This window comes from Botrytis cinerea, chromosome 13 (genome assembly GCF_000143535.2).
Source record: "Botrytis cinerea B05.10 chromosome 13, complete sequence".
Taxonomy (NCBI): domain Eukaryota; kingdom Fungi; phylum Ascomycota; class Leotiomycetes; order Helotiales; family Sclerotiniaceae; genus Botrytis; species Botrytis cinerea.
Window position 1 is genome coordinate 1747369 of NC_037322.1, and position 15025 is coordinate 1762393.

Here is a 15025-nt window from a genome sequence, read left to right on the forward strand (position 1 = left end):
ATCTTATTAATTAAGCTGACGATAGACTGGGTAGGCACTGTGCCGAATAGTTGGTGTTCGACCCACTTAGGTCTTTCCCGCTATAATAGTCCGCTGTGGCTAACATGAATATCCTATTCACTTCAACGGAAACTATTTTCCCTTTCCGTACAAATATCAACACTGTAACAGACCTCAAACATGACTCGCCTTCGAGGGATAATATATATATCTGTGTATATATCTTCATCAAATCACATACTTCAGGAACATTACCTCCGTACAGCTGTGAGAGAAAAAACTTTGATTATCGCTTCTGAGTCATCTCTAACACCGTGCTGTTCAAAGCACCCCTTCATCACCCAATTTGACGGCAGAGAGAAGACAATCATGAGTCCAAGAGTTTTATCTACGTCTCCATATACAATTATCTAACAAATTCGTTCCCTTTCTACCCAAAGATTTCCATGACGATCATATATTCTCTTCTGCATCTGATAACTTCACTTGGGGCTTTCGCCACCATCATCAGAGTTTTGCAGCATCATCGGAAACACGCAAGATAATATGCGAGCAATCTGATGCAGAGAGGCATGAATGAGCATTGAGCTTCGTCTGTTCATTTACCATTCCCGCAAAGGCCAAGTACACAGTCGCATATGCAAGCCTCGCTGAACTAGTAGGTCTAGCAAGTGCACGCGAGTAATAATTATATGCCGAGGAAAGTATTTATAAGTGGATACGAAAACGAAATTTGGTTACTACTCTGTCGAATTATAATGTGATTACTCGAGTAACTACTGGATATTTACATAGCTAACAGAATAGTTTTTGTCATTGCTCACTAGTACTTGTTCTCGTTTTCGTTTTTCCCCCTTTTGCTCAATATACATATATGCTATGACCCCCTCATCATCTTCTCAGAAGTTTTCGGGAGTTGAGCAGACACATGTTATCCGTTTCGGTCGAATCGTCGTAGTTTCTCCGGTCTAGACCCGGTCCATTTCTATAATCTCTATGTTTTGACATTATAAAATGGAAAGTTCTCATATCGTTTGAACTCCAGTCTAGAGTTCAACGTAGCGATTTACTGTCTGCACCAGACACTCATCTACTACTCTATTCAAACATTCACGGATATCAGCCAGCACTTCCAATTCTTCAGGCTTTCATCGCCATAATTCAGTGTTTCGTCTTGTGCAGTTCAATCCAGCCGTCTTCACAATGCGAAATGATATTGAAATTTAATCACGACGGCGCACATTCATTTTCATCCAATATGGACCTCATATCTAAAATATCCAGCCATGCAAGGTCGTCTGTCTCAATTGGGCGAACTTCTCATGTCTTTCTTATACCCAAATTCTTAATACGGTGCTTAATTCGTACGGGCAGTTGATACGATCGGGAGGAAGCTTCATTTTTCGTAATATCTTCAACTGTACTCTTTGTATCAAAATACATGCATCGAACTAAGCAGAAATCCAACATATATTCCACACCAGAGATCTCAATTTTACTTTTACTTTCTACCGAAAATTGAACAAGTGAATCAATCAACCTCCAAGCGAATAAATCGCTTGACTGCTCTTCCCTCCTCTCTCCTCTTCTACTAACTCAGAGCCAAAACAAGAAATCCCCAGTCTCCTCTTGCTCTTACCGAATCTCAAATCCGCATTGCATAGGTCCTCCCCGAGCAAGAACCAAAAATCACCTTTTCAATCTAGAAAAGAAAAAAAGGAACGTTCCAGAAATCTGGAGATGCCTCGACTGTGGTTTTCATTAGATGGGCCTGAAGTAATATTCTCCATTTTGCTGTCGTGGAACCCTGTTATAGGTGTTGATATACTTCAAGCTTTAGTCGAGTCTACTTTTCGATTGGGCGATTGAGGAGGGTATTGGTGGTTATTCATAGATGAGGAGGGATGGGAACAGAATAGAAGGGGTAGGATGAAATGGGATGGGAAATACAACATTATTTCTCAATTCTCACACGACTGCTGAATAGGATCACCAGTGCTAGACTGACATATGTATGTAGTCTTTATTCAAGGCAAAGAAAAGAGAAGATAGGAAGTAAAACTTCTTATTTCTAGAACAAATATTTTTTGTTTGTTTTTGTAATTTTCATATATGGAGTCTTATGAAATGAGATACCCCATAGACATCACAATATCTCAGTAACATACCAGAAAGTCAGAATCAATCAATCAGTCAATCAATCTACATATGATCTTACCAATTACCACTAGAAGAATCCCCGACATCATCACTCAAACCAAGCCAAACCAAATCAAATTTGAACCCAGAAAACCCAGAAAATAAAATAATCAAATCCCAATTGTGCTCAATTTACAAATATCAGACGAGCTCTCCCTCTTTCCCTCTTTCCCTCTTTCCTCCAAACTCACAATCTACAAACAATAAATCAACCATTCATCAAGTCCTTCCCCATCTCAGTTCTAAATCCCATGACCGTATTTTATTTTATTCCATTTTTCGAATTTGATCGCGAATTTGAGTAAGAATTTACTTTGCCTCATCTTCAGCGCGGTCGATGGCGAATTGCTTGTTTTCTTTATTCTTCGCATCGATGAAGTTGGTGATATGTTGTGGGACCTGCTTTGAGAGGGTTTGTTAGCTTTATGTTCTTCTCATTTTTTATAAAAAAAAAAATTTGGTTTGTGTGTCTGTTTGCTTGGCGATTGCCCAACCCCTTTCCTTTGTACATTGGGGTTTTCGCTTCGCAACCTCTCGTCCGTATCGTCCGTCTAATATTTTCACTTTCTTGACAGCTTCTCTATCTTTTCTTACCATCTCTCCCCCCCCCCCCCCCCCCCTCTTTCAATAAAAAAAGTACCAAAAATCATAAAACAAAAGAAAATCTCCTACCTCACGAATCTCGCAATCATCCCCTCTAATCGGCGTTCCGTACACGGTATGCACAGGTACCACACCCGTCCATACTCGATTTCTCAATTCTGCATCTTTGAGATCGTGGCGGTCGTCGTGGGGTGGACCGCGACGGATTTTGGCGGAGGCGGTGTGGGGGGTTATGCGGAGGATCTGGGGGTTGGATTAGGTTATTAGGGGTGCGGAGAGGTGGGGGGGAGGGGGTTAGGAAAAGTAAAGGAAAGGAAGGGAAGCAAACGAACTTGGGTAGTAGTCATTTCTGTTTTTGTAGGAGGGACACGAGTGTTTTCCCATCGATCGGTGAGGACGGTGTTGGTTATTTTTTCCATTGCCCACTAGATATTTGGAGATGTGTTAGTAGTGTGGATGGGCATGGAACAGTATAGAATTAGTCGAGTTGGGAGGAGATGGAGAGTTTAGCGAGGTCTGTGGGATGATACGATAGATGAATGATGAAGAGAATTTGAATGAACGAGGGAACAGGAGATGAGTGGGAAAGGGAGACCCATACCAATTTCTCATCGGCGTCCTCAACGACTTGACCATAACCTTGTATGATTGCACTGCGGTAATTGTAGCCTATGGGTTTATTAGTCTTTATTTCCTTCAAATTCCTTTTCCTCCTCTCCCCTCTTTCTATTCTTCTCTCTTCATCTCTTCCCCCATTCAAAATACTCTCCATCTCCACAAACCCCCTTCATGGCTTTCCCCAAAAAACCCCAACCCCTTCTCACAAACACAAAAAATACAAAACTCACTATGGTTATTCGGCGTAAGTGCCAAAATCAATCCATCCAAACAACTCGCCGCAACCGTCATCGGCAATCCTTCTTCTCCGTCGCTTCCCTCACCTTCCTCTGAAGCTTTCTTCCCCATCCTCATCAACCGACTACTGACATACCCATGCAAATATAAATTCGCTCCTTCGTTAATATTTTCCTCCGTCGGGTTTTGCGCATCGTAGAGTCCCATGAATCCTAGCATGGGGAGGATGGCGGGGAAGGGATCTTCGGGGGAGGGGGTGTGGACTTGATGAATGGGGTGGTTAGTGAGGCGTGGAGTAAGAGGGGATTTTGAAGAGTGTAGGGATTTGACAAGATGGGGATGGGAGGGAAATAGAAGTATCCTCCTCTCGGAACCAGAATCAACAAAAATTTGGGACACAAGAGTAAACTCAAGAAACAGGAATCATATCAACGATTCCAGCAAATAAAACAGATTCTCTGCTCAGACTCACAAGAAACATGTAAAATGGGCGAACTATTGATAATAGTATGAATCGTGTGATGATCATATTTTGCTATTGCGAACGCGTTAGTGAGATCCAATTGTATGTATGAATGTACGGTATCGAAATAGAGGGACAAGATAATGAGTTCGGGGGCTGGAATGAAATAAAGAAGCAAGCGAGAAAGCATATTGAAAATCCTCCATTCGCCCAGGAAAAGAAAGAGGATTGAAAGGAAAATAATCGAAAAGAGGGAATAATAACCCTCCAAACAAGACACAAGTCATATCCAAGAATCCAACACATCTACCCAGAAGATCCAAAGATCCAAAGACACCACCAAAAAACCAAAAAAACCAAAACCAAAATAACATACCCCTCGGTTTATATCTCTGCACCGTATTCCTCGGCGTCTTCGGATACATAGTCATTTCCGCTTCTGCACTTGCCATATTTTCGATTGATATTTTTGAAATCTCGAAAACCCCGAAAAGAAAAAGAAAGAAAAAACACGGCTTCGAATTTCCCTGATCTTAGATATTCGCGACTCTCTTTCCTTTCCGATTCTGTGTATCGTAGGTATAAAGGAGATGCAAATGCGAATGCAAATGCAAATGTCAACGTAAATACAAAAGTAAAAGTAAAATCCAAATCTACTTCTCCCAAATATCAAATTCCAAATTCCAAATCCCACCACTATATATACATTCCCCCCCCTTCCCAACCCTCCCAGCCCCACAATCCCTCACCTTTCTCCTCTCCTCTCCTCTCCTCTCCCCATCTCACCAACCCAACCCAACTCTGACTCAGCCCCTTCCCTTCCCCCATCCGCATCCCACAAATAAGCACGCATCACGTGGTGCGGGGAGCTCATTACCGCATCCAGCAAGTCCACGCGAAATGGGGCAAGAGTTTGCGATTACTCACCGTACATCCATCCATACACACCATAACATCACAACCCATCAAACACATCAAACACATCATATCATCCAATTGGGGTTTCAAGATTACTGTACCAAGTAACTTAAATATTCTTAATATGCCGTTAAGCCGTTCCTAGCATACATGCATGCATGCATTACTTGACTTGGGCGGGACGTGGGTACTTGTACAATCATTCCGCAACGATATAATACGACACGGCGATTCCGACATGATGATCTTAGAGGTGATGCAAACGTGAGTTTGTTGATCGCAAGGAATCTCCTTTGTTGTGGGCACATGCGTACATAAACCGTGCGTACGCGAATTGAATATGATATTTTGTCATACCTAGCAGAAAGATCTAACAGCCAGCTAGCTAGCTCGGCTCAGCGAAGCTAAGTTGAGCCCTACGATATCAGTTGGATACGAGACTGTATCAAAGCAAAGCAAAGTAAGCCGGATATCCTCGGAGTATCATACCATACTTAGGTATTAACATAAAGAAATCTGCAATATTGGGTATCAAACCACATGAGATCCAGACTCCCGACAATCCCATTCCATTCTTTCCCAACCCATCCATTCATGTCATATCATATCGTATCATATCATAACGAATCAAATCCCACACAAACGAATTCAAAGATCCGTTTAACATTACAACATCGTTAGCTTCCTTTCCCTTCCTTTCCTTACTCCCAAACATTTTCTATGATTCCATGTCCCAATCCCAAACATAAAATGTCCAGAAATGTTCCTCCCCATGAAACTCCCCTTCATCATGTGCAAAATCTAGACTTGCCTGCAATTCCTTTGCAAACCCCCAGATTTCATCTAGGGTATACCTACCACCATGTAAATCTTTCTGCAAACGACCCCAAAACTCCTCATCCTTTAAGCCTTGCTCTTCCTCGTATCTATACCTTTCTTTGAAATGGTTGTAGAATCTTTGTTTTTCATCATCTGGGATATCGCCGAATTTGGCTTCTCTTCGAGATTGGGAAAAGATAGGGTTTCTGTAAAAACATTTAGGACAGTAGGACGGAGTACGAGGGAATCTCAAACTACCTTTTGGCACCTCGGGGAGGATCGTAATTGTCTGAGAATGGGTCATTCCCGTCACTGTCATTGCTTTGACTTCTTTGTGACGAGGCAGCGGAGCGTTCTCGTTCTAGTTGTGGAATTTGTTGCATAGGCCTTCTCAATCTCTTCTTATTTTCCGCTTCCAACTCTAGTCTGACCCTTTCAGCTTGTGGGAGTTTTCGGTATGCAATTCTCTCCATCTCAAGTTCGATCAGACTAGCTTTCTTTGGGCTGGCCATGATAGTTTTCTGCTGGGTTGAGTTGAATTCTCTTATCATTCGCTCTTGCTCCATTCTCTCAGTTTCCAGCCTGGCGTCTTCTTCTTCCTGCACACGTCTGCTTTCTTGGATCAATGCAAAATGTTTGTTCCTTTCCTCCTCTATACAAAGCTCAGCACACTTTATTCGACATTTTTGTAACAATTCATCTCGCAAATGCTTGCGAACTTCCCTCATTGGTTGCTTCGTCTGGCCGCAGCTCTCGAGGTTCTCCTGGTCTTCGAGATTTTTGAAAAGTTTAAGGATCACATTAGTGATCCGAATCACATTTGATAAAGCTTCGATTGACAACAGGGTAAGGTTTCCATATGTAAGAATGGCGGCCTTCAAGACTCTTAAAAATTCCCGAATGAGAACAATGTATATATCCTCCAAATATCTACGTCTCTTTCTTTTAACACGGTCGGGGGCATTTTCTTCCAAGGCCTGTAAATTGTCGTCTACCCTTTTGTCTAAAATATCAATGACTTGCTCGATCTCTGAATTGGCTCTGATTTGATCGTCATCGTTCTCCGCATTTATTGCTCCTTTAAGAGATTGATAAAGCTCTTTAAGCTTTCCCAAGCGGCTTCCCATACTCTTTCCAGGTGTTGACACAAGGCCACGCTTCTCCAGAACTACTGGTATCCATGTACCATTAGTTGCTCTGCAACCGAAGCGGTTTGAAATTTGTTCAATATGTAAAAAAAAACTAAAGTTGATGATTCCATTCCAGGCGACAAGTTGTTGAGAGATTTCTTGATAACTGTCATCCTCATCCTCTTCTGTATCCTCATTAGGTTGTTCTTTAGCCGCTTCACGCTGTTCTGGAACATCGGCGGCGGTTGCTACATTAGCTTCTTCTCCAACGTTATCGGGCACTTCTCCTGGTTCCCCTTCAAGTTCTCCAAGCTCTTTCCCCAAGTCTCCAATTTGCTCTTCTCTGCTTCTCACCTCGCGTGAAGACTGAGCCCTATTGTTGTGGAAACTATTTGCATGGTTGCTACTGATTGTCCTCGCAATATTTGCGTTTTTTTTATGCTGTTCTCGCGAAATTTGACGTTGCGATTCCGCTGGAGTTAGGGGCATGGCTATTTCTGTTATTCCATCGCTTCCGTCATCTTCGTCGCTTTCATTTTCTCCATCGTCTACACGCCCTCCATCATCGTCTCTCGTTTTCCGAACGCTTCCACGTCTATCGTTGAAGGAAGCACCTACGTCAGGCTGTTCAGGTTCTTGGTTCACTGTGGAGTCGCCATTTCCAATATCTGCCACGTCAGGAAAGTCTTCCTCAAAATCTTCAGACTCATCAACAGCGTTCTTGTTAGGTTGACCCTGGCCTTTTTTTGGCTTCACAATATACTGCTTCCGCTTCGGGATACTCTTCGTCTGTAAGTCTTTACTTGCTCGTTTGGAATGCGCGGATCGAATGTCTTGCTCATCTTCCCCGATAATGAAGTCATAAACGTTTGCTTCATCTCGTTTGCGCTTTTGCGGAGAAGCGCTTTGAAGTTGTGATCCGTCTCGCGCGTCTCTATTTTCTTTTTCCTTTATTATTTGTTCTTTCCTAGGACGGCCCCTCTTTTTTTTCTCAGCTGGTGATGTTGGCTGAGCAATTTCGAGTTCCTTCGTCATATCTTCGGGCTCTAATCCGGATGGATCCCCATTATTTTCATTCAATTGCTTGTTCAGTGCATCTTCAACATCCTCGTACGACTCCGGTGCTTCCTGTTCGGGTTGTTGAGGCTGCCTAGCGGATGGAGCGAATTTTCTGGCGACTTTCATACCCTTTTTTGGCGGTCGATGCATGTTATTAAGAAGGTGTGCCGATGAGGCATCATCTGCTAGCGCTACCATGATAACACAAAGTCAGACATGACTACAAATGTGTGGATAGTGGTGAATGCACTTACCAACTCCTGATCGTGTGGACTTGGAAACGCCATCCTTCGTGTTTGCTAACATTAGGCAATTAGATATATTCGCGTGGTTACTATCAAATGCACTTACCAGCTTCTTGACGTCTAGTCTTTGGCATGATTCCGAAACTCGTTTGAGAAAGAAAGAAAGAAATTGATAGACCTTAACAGCTTGCGCGAATATTTGCAGTGGAAATCTTGAGAGTGCTGCAGTACGAGTCGAGAGACTTGCTCTCAAGGAGCTGTATTCGGAATTATTCTAGAAAATTCGTTCAATGGGAGATATCGATCGGAACTGGTTGCGGCGCATTCATGATGAAGTATTGAACAAAAGATATGGAAAATCTGATAAGCAACCGCAGGGCAACAATAAATAATGCTTGCAATCGAGCCCAATCAAAGAGCTCGGGACAAACAGGGATATAGCTCTCAACCAAAGCTTACCCCATGAAAAAAGGTATCAAACAGCAACGTCTCAAATTTATATCTTCATCACGTTGACTCTTGCGACGAAGCAAAATTGAAGATGGCTTCACAGCAGATACTGAATTTGACTCCAGAGACTTCTGTATCTCGAAGTTTATCGATTCTAGATTCATCACAACCACATACTTTTATAAAGCCTGTAAAGAGAATTCATGAAGGTCACGATGTGCCCCACTTCCTCACATCAAGGGCCTATGCCGATATTGGTGTGTTTATCATGCAACTCAATGTTGCTATGTGTCCTAGGAAACCATCGGATATAGGTGGAAACCCGCAGGCGTGGACGCTGAATTCCTCCTTGGAGTTATCAGAACCCGTGAAGAAGCTCCAAGAATTACTGCAAAATATTGATGCTATCATTGATGAAGCACCACCTGATACAGGACCAAGAAGATTTGGCAATGTTAGCTTTCGAAAATGGTACGATTTACTGGAGACGAGAGCGAAGGACTTACTGAAGCAGTATTTACCGGCCGAGGTACTCCAATTTGGAGGTAGTTCTCCAGATGATGAAGTATCGGCTTTGGATGAACTTACTTCTTATCTGCTGGGTGGATTTGGGAGTGCGCAGAGACTGGATTATGGAACTGGCCACGAACTTAGCTTTTTGGCTTTCTTGGGATCTATTTGGAAGCTAGGTGGATTCACCAAAACATCTTCAAATGGAGGCGAGTTAGAAAGAAGTATTGTCATGGGAATTATAGAGCCGTAGGGTTTATCTTCGTCTCTGTTGAGGAAATATGCTAACATGACCATTAGTTACCTACGTGTAATCCGACGTCTTATTCTCACATACACTCTAGAGCCAGCTGGATCTCATGGTGTATGGGGATTAGATGATCATTCGTTTTTACCATACATCTTTGGATCTTCTCAGTATTGTCCGGCTATTGCCAATGATGAAGCTATGCCAGTCGAAGGATCTTTACCAGAATCTCCCAATCCAGGAGATGTAGCTAAGAAAATGACTGTTGATCGAGAACGAAAGAACAATATGTATTTCTCTGCAATTGGTTTCATCAATGATGTAAAAACCGGAGCATTTTGGGAACATAGTCCAATACTGTTTGATATATCCGGAGTACGATCAGGATGGGGAAAGATAAACAAGGTCAGTATTAATTTTTGATGCCTACAATCATTCTAATAGGGCTTAGGGAATGATCAAAATGTATAATGCAGAGGTCCTATCCAAATTTCCAGTGGTACAACATTTCCCATTCGGATCATTATTTAGTTGGGATCAAGACCCTCATGCTGTATCAGCGCCTCAAACAGCACACACAGCAAATCAACCTCAACCTACAGGTTCAGGCGGAACACCAACCGCCCGACCACCAGCACAAGAAGGTACAAGAGCACCATGGGCTACCCCCTCACAATCTCAAGGTATGCCGCCTACAGCTGCGCCATGGGCAAATTCAGGAACAGCTACCGGTATGCCTTCAACCAGACGAATGATACCTCCTACATCTACAACGGCTTTCCCAAGATCCACGCCTCCCTCGGGCTCACGACCTCCTACAACCAGACCATCATTTCCAGACAATCACATACCATCACATCCAGATAATGGGCCAACCCGTGCCCCATGGGCCAAATAAATAAGGAGAAGACGTTTTTGATAAACCAAGAAAAAGGGGGTACAATAAAAATCAGTACAATCTAGTACATAAGGAACATAACCCTTTCGGAGAGTTTCAACTAGGTGTCTGTCTAGGTAGCTCCATATAGAATTATGCAATAGAGGTTATTCATTAAGGATCTGCTTGTACACGATTCATTCGTTCATTTATTGGCTCGTTGATTGATTCATTCATTTATTCATTTCTTCATTTATGTGGGGATACATGTCAAACTATTTAAATGGGGGTGCTAAGGTTAATAAGGTTACCTAACCACTCACTCACTCTCACCAGTCTGTCTATGTATTATTACTATTGGTAAATCCACATCCAATCCAAACCCCATCGATGCCCTCATTCCCTCCTAGTATTTCCACATGAACTATATCGGAGATTCGTAGATATTTATTTTTTATTCATTTATACATTTATACATACATACATACATACATACATACATACATACATACATACATACATACATACATACATACATACATACATACATACATACATACATACATACATACATACATACATACATACATACATACATACATACATACATACATACATACATACATACATACATACATACATACATACATACATACATACATACATACATACATACATACATACATACATACATACATACATACATACATACATACATACATACATACATACCTATCTATCCATCCATCTATCCAAAGAAAAACACATCCCTCACCTCTCCAGCGCAAATCCCCAATCTCCAGCACCCTATTTATTAACCTAGACGGACAGGCGAAATTATATATATATATACAGACCTGGTGGACGCGAGTATGCTGTTTGTATAGTTATTAGAAATGGATTAGAGAGGGAAAGGGAAAGGGAAAGGGAAAGGGAAAGGGAAAGGGAGAAGAAGGGGAGGAAGAAAGAAAGAAAGAAGGGAAAAGAAAAAGATGTTTGTAGGATTATTTATTATTTGATTAGCTAGTTAATTTGATAATAAAGGGAAAGAAAGAGAGAGTAAAGATATATTGTATAGATAGGTATAGATAGATAGGTATAAATTAGCTATCTAGTAATCTCTCTCTCTCTCTCTCTATCTATCTATATGTAATAGATCGCGTATCTGGATATGCATATATACTCGTATGTTGTATACTCACTCTATTGTAGGACATGCACTCGAGTATAAAATCAAACATCAAAAAGACAATCCAATCAATCATTCATTCATTCATTCATTCCACCAGTCGCTATAATATTGATTCAACTCAAACCATCAAGCGCGCCCCCCAAAAAATTCAAGCCAAGCCAAACCCAACCAACACAACTTCCACAAAATCTTCCCTGCATCCCCCTTTCCTCTCAACCCATCCATCAATTTCCCACCCCTCCCCTCCCCGAAATTGACACCATCACCATGTCTCAATCTCAAATTCTCCCACCCATTCTCCCAATTTCCCAGTTTCACCATCCCAAATTTCATCGTCTCCTTGGGCAAGGTTCTTTCTTGGTCAACGCATTCTCCACCCGCGGTTCCGCAGCAGTCACCCCCGAAAACTCACTACCCCTACACGCCTTAGCCTCCCCTCCCTAGTTATGTTCAAATAAGAATCTGTCGGGTGGTCTGCTTGTCATCCTGGAGCATCGAGATGGGCATGGACTGACCAAGTCGCTGATTAACCGACTGGTGGGCGTGGCGATGTGAATTGTGGGTGGACTGCTGGCTGATTGTAATGTAACGGTTTGATATGGACCATGGATGATGGGATGTGAAGGGCAGAGTCAGAGTGCGTACCTCGGGAGATGCAATGCATCCCAAGGAGATAGATATGGATGACTGACTGACTCCTGCGCAAGATATTTATAGGATCATGCAAAGTCGTCGGTTCTAGATTGGTCGGAACCTTGAATAATGTATCTGGGTTGTGATCAGATGTAAATTAATATGGGCGCTGGACTTGGGTGTGAGCCCAATAGATAGAGGTCCTTGAGGAGAAGAATGCAAATGCACATGATTCGAAGAGCTATCGAATGTCGAATCGGGAGGGCGTGCATCTTTTGTTCTTTTGTTCTTTTGTTCTTTCTTTCTTTCTTTCTTTCTTCTCTCTCTTCTTTCTTCTTTCTCTCTTGTCTTTCTTGTCTTTCTTTCTCCCACCGACGCTAGATGCGAACGACATTCTGCATGCATGGGTGAGTGGGTGGGTGAATGACTGAATGACTGAATGACTGAATGACTGAATGAAAGTGCAGACGTATACATGCCTCCATGTATGCCTCCATGTGTGTATGTATGTGCATGTGTCATTTGCGAGAGCGATCCCCAAATGAGGGATTAAGGTTTGGATTCTTGGTCTGATCTTATCTTGTCTTGTCTTGTGTCGCTCTCGCTCTTGACTGGGTCGTGTGTATCTCGCAACCAGCAAAAGCGTCCACCCTCCTTTCCCATTAGCAATTTTGATTCACGTACTTTCTTCCCTCCCTTTTCCATACATAACATAACATCGCTCTCCATCGCCATCACCGTCACCATCTCCGTCACCACCACCACCACCACCACCACCATCGCTCAAAACACACATTCACAACATCCATCACTTTACTTAACCTGGCTGCACTTCCCGTGAGGAGTTGTCACGAGAGTCATAGTCATCAATCAACCCATCTCGTCTCATCCCATCCATCTCGTCCATCTCGTCCATCCCATCTCTCCCATCTCTCCCATCTCTCCCAAATTAAAACATCCAAAATCCAACGTTCCAGAACACAACATATCCAAATCTCTTCTCTTCATAATTCTTTAAAATTGGATCTTCACAAAAGGTCTCATTCTTCTTTCCGACAAACTCGTCGAGATACCCAAAATAATTTAAAATCACTCCATCCATACAAGGGGCTCTAATCCACTCTAAAAGAAAATCTATCAAAATGCCCGGCGTTCGTAAGTAAAATCATTTCCATTTTCATCTTCTGCTTCGATCGTTTCTTCTTCCATTTCATTCATCCATTCATTCATTCATTTTCCCTCTCTCTCTCTCTATCTCTCTATCTTTCTATTAAGACGACGTTATTGTTTTCTTGTATTTGCTTCATTTCTTCCATCACTCTCGTTTTCTATCTTTTCATCACATTCTTTTATCACCCGTTATATTGTATTCTAATCAACGAATTCGTTATCGTTGAATAATATTTACTTTACTTTACTTTAATCCTATCCATCATCACCTTAATCAACCACATATTTCAAAATGGGTATTTACTTTCTACACTTTTCGCTGTTGCTTGTTTCCTACACGTCTATCGATCTATCTGTTTTGATAATTTTAACATTCCCGTATAACAACTAACAATCCTTTCTACAATAGCACCAAAGGCATTCGAGACTCTCAAGGCCAAATTCAAGGCTCTCCTCAAAGGAAAGAAATCCAAGAAGGCCGAGGCTGAACCAACTGCCGATGCAACAAAGACCGATGCAGCTGCTGCTCCAGCTACTGCAACCGATGCTACTGAGCCAGCTGCCGAAGGAACTGCGCGTATGTTTCTGACTCCAAGCTTCATCCCTACATACAACAAATACTAACACATGCCTTGTAGCAGAAGTAAAAGCTACTGAGCCAGCAACTGCCGAAGCTCCAGCCCCAACTACCGCAGAAGCAGCTCCAGCGGTTGCCGAACCAGCCAATACCGAAACTGGTGAGCCTCCATATATAATCGGAACCTTGGTTAAAGCTCATAGTACTGATACTTCAATAGTAGCACCCGAAGCTCCCAAGGTCGAAGAACCCATTAAGAATGAGCCTAGCGCACCAATCGTTGCTGCTACTGCTCCTCAACTTTAAATGATATCATCTTTCGATATTATCGATGCGCCAGCATGATATATATATGATATATCATGCAAGCAAGATGAAGCGCATTCACCTACCTTTGCCTCTGAATTACACGTATATTTGATTTCGAGCTCGATACGGATATGGGAGATACCCAAATACAATCTCTTTGATACCATGGTGAAGGTGGTGTAAAGGTCCATGGTGTAATGGCAGGAGATACGACTGATGGTGAAGTTTTAAGTGGATGGATTATACAAACACCTCTTCACCATGTCTATCAAAGAATGGTTGAATTTCCGAAACAGAAGTCGTCAGAACAGGATAATAATGTGTTATCATGTTTCCTTTGTGTTTTCTTTACTCTTTTATGTCTATTCAAGGTTTTCCTCGATGGTCTTTTTTAGTTTTTTTTCCCAAGTTGATTGAGTTGAAATTGACGAGGTGTTTTTATCGACGAAAGTAGATATCCACCTACTTTAATTCATACAAGATTGATTAAGGAGAATGAGGAATGGATTAGATGTGGATTTCTCGATTTCTTTTTTTACTTTGTTATATTGAATTATAGTATCTAATTGTACATGGACGGGCGCGTAAGCGGAACGAATGGTCATATACCCCCTGATACCCTAGGTACCTAGTTCTCGTTGTGGAGAGGAGAGAGAGAAGTAGATGTGGTTTGTTTATAGGAATGAATTTACAAGAATCTTGATCTTGAAATGAAGAAAGTTTTTTTTGTGTAAAGTGAAATGAGTGAGTGATGAGTGAATATGTGAAG

General features: G+C 42.0%; 4 protein-coding genes across 5 annotated transcripts; 2 read left to right on the top strand and 2 right to left on the bottom strand.

Annotated features, from left to right (window-relative positions):
* Nucleotides 1-2209: 2209 nt before the first annotated feature.
* Nucleotides 2210-4798, bottom strand: BCIN_13g04700 (hypothetical protein). Its single transcript, XM_024696846.1, has 7 exons — nucleotides 4497-4798; nucleotides 4130-4192; nucleotides 3651-3920; nucleotides 3404-3471; nucleotides 3135-3227; nucleotides 2872-3045; nucleotides 2210-2598 (listed from the first exon to the last, which is right to left on the bottom strand). Exons 1-7 carry the CDS (start codon nucleotides 4570-4572, stop codon nucleotides 2509-2511), a joined length of 834 nt encoding a protein of 277 aa, XP_024552659.1. The 5' UTR covers nucleotides 4573-4798; the 3' UTR covers nucleotides 2210-2508.
* A 539-nt stretch (nucleotides 4799-5337) lies between these two features.
* On the bottom strand, nucleotides 5338-8652 carry BCIN_13g04710 (hypothetical protein). Its single transcript, XM_024696847.1, has 4 exons — nucleotides 8398-8652; nucleotides 8301-8345; nucleotides 6116-8237; nucleotides 5338-6063 (listed from the first exon to the last, which is right to left on the bottom strand). Exons 1-4 carry the CDS (start codon nucleotides 8423-8425, stop codon nucleotides 5757-5759), a joined length of 2502 nt encoding a protein of 833 aa, XP_024552660.1. The 5' UTR covers nucleotides 8426-8652; the 3' UTR covers nucleotides 5338-5756.
* Nucleotides 8653-8731: 79 nt separating this feature from the next.
* Nucleotides 8732-10549, top strand: Bcrrd1. Its single transcript, XM_024696848.1, has 3 exons — nucleotides 8732-9500; nucleotides 9552-9903; nucleotides 9950-10549. The coding sequence occupies exons 1-3, from the start codon at nucleotides 8833-8835 to the stop codon at nucleotides 10394-10396; spliced, it is 1467 nt and encodes a 488-aa protein (XP_024552661.1). The 5' UTR covers nucleotides 8732-8832; the 3' UTR covers nucleotides 10397-10549.
* Nucleotides 10550-13342: 2793 nt separating this feature from the next.
* BCIN_13g04730 (hypothetical protein) lies at nucleotides 13343-15024 on the top strand (the record flags this gene model as incomplete). Of its 2 annotated transcripts, none has more annotated exons than XM_024696849.1 (4): nucleotides 13343-13355; nucleotides 13780-13947; nucleotides 14009-14107; nucleotides 14168-15024. In XM_024696849.1, the coding sequence occupies 4 exons, from the start codon at nucleotides 13343-13345 to the stop codon at nucleotides 14251-14253; spliced, it is 366 nt and encodes a 121-aa protein (XP_024552662.1). In that variant the 3' UTR covers nucleotides 14254-15024. The 2 variants fall into 2 exon arrangements, with proteins under 2 accessions (XP_024552662.1, XP_001547026.1); XM_001546976.2 differs by lacking the exon at nucleotides 13343-13355 and adding an exon at nucleotides 13392-13666.
* Between the last annotated feature and the right edge of the window lies 1 nt (nucleotide 15025).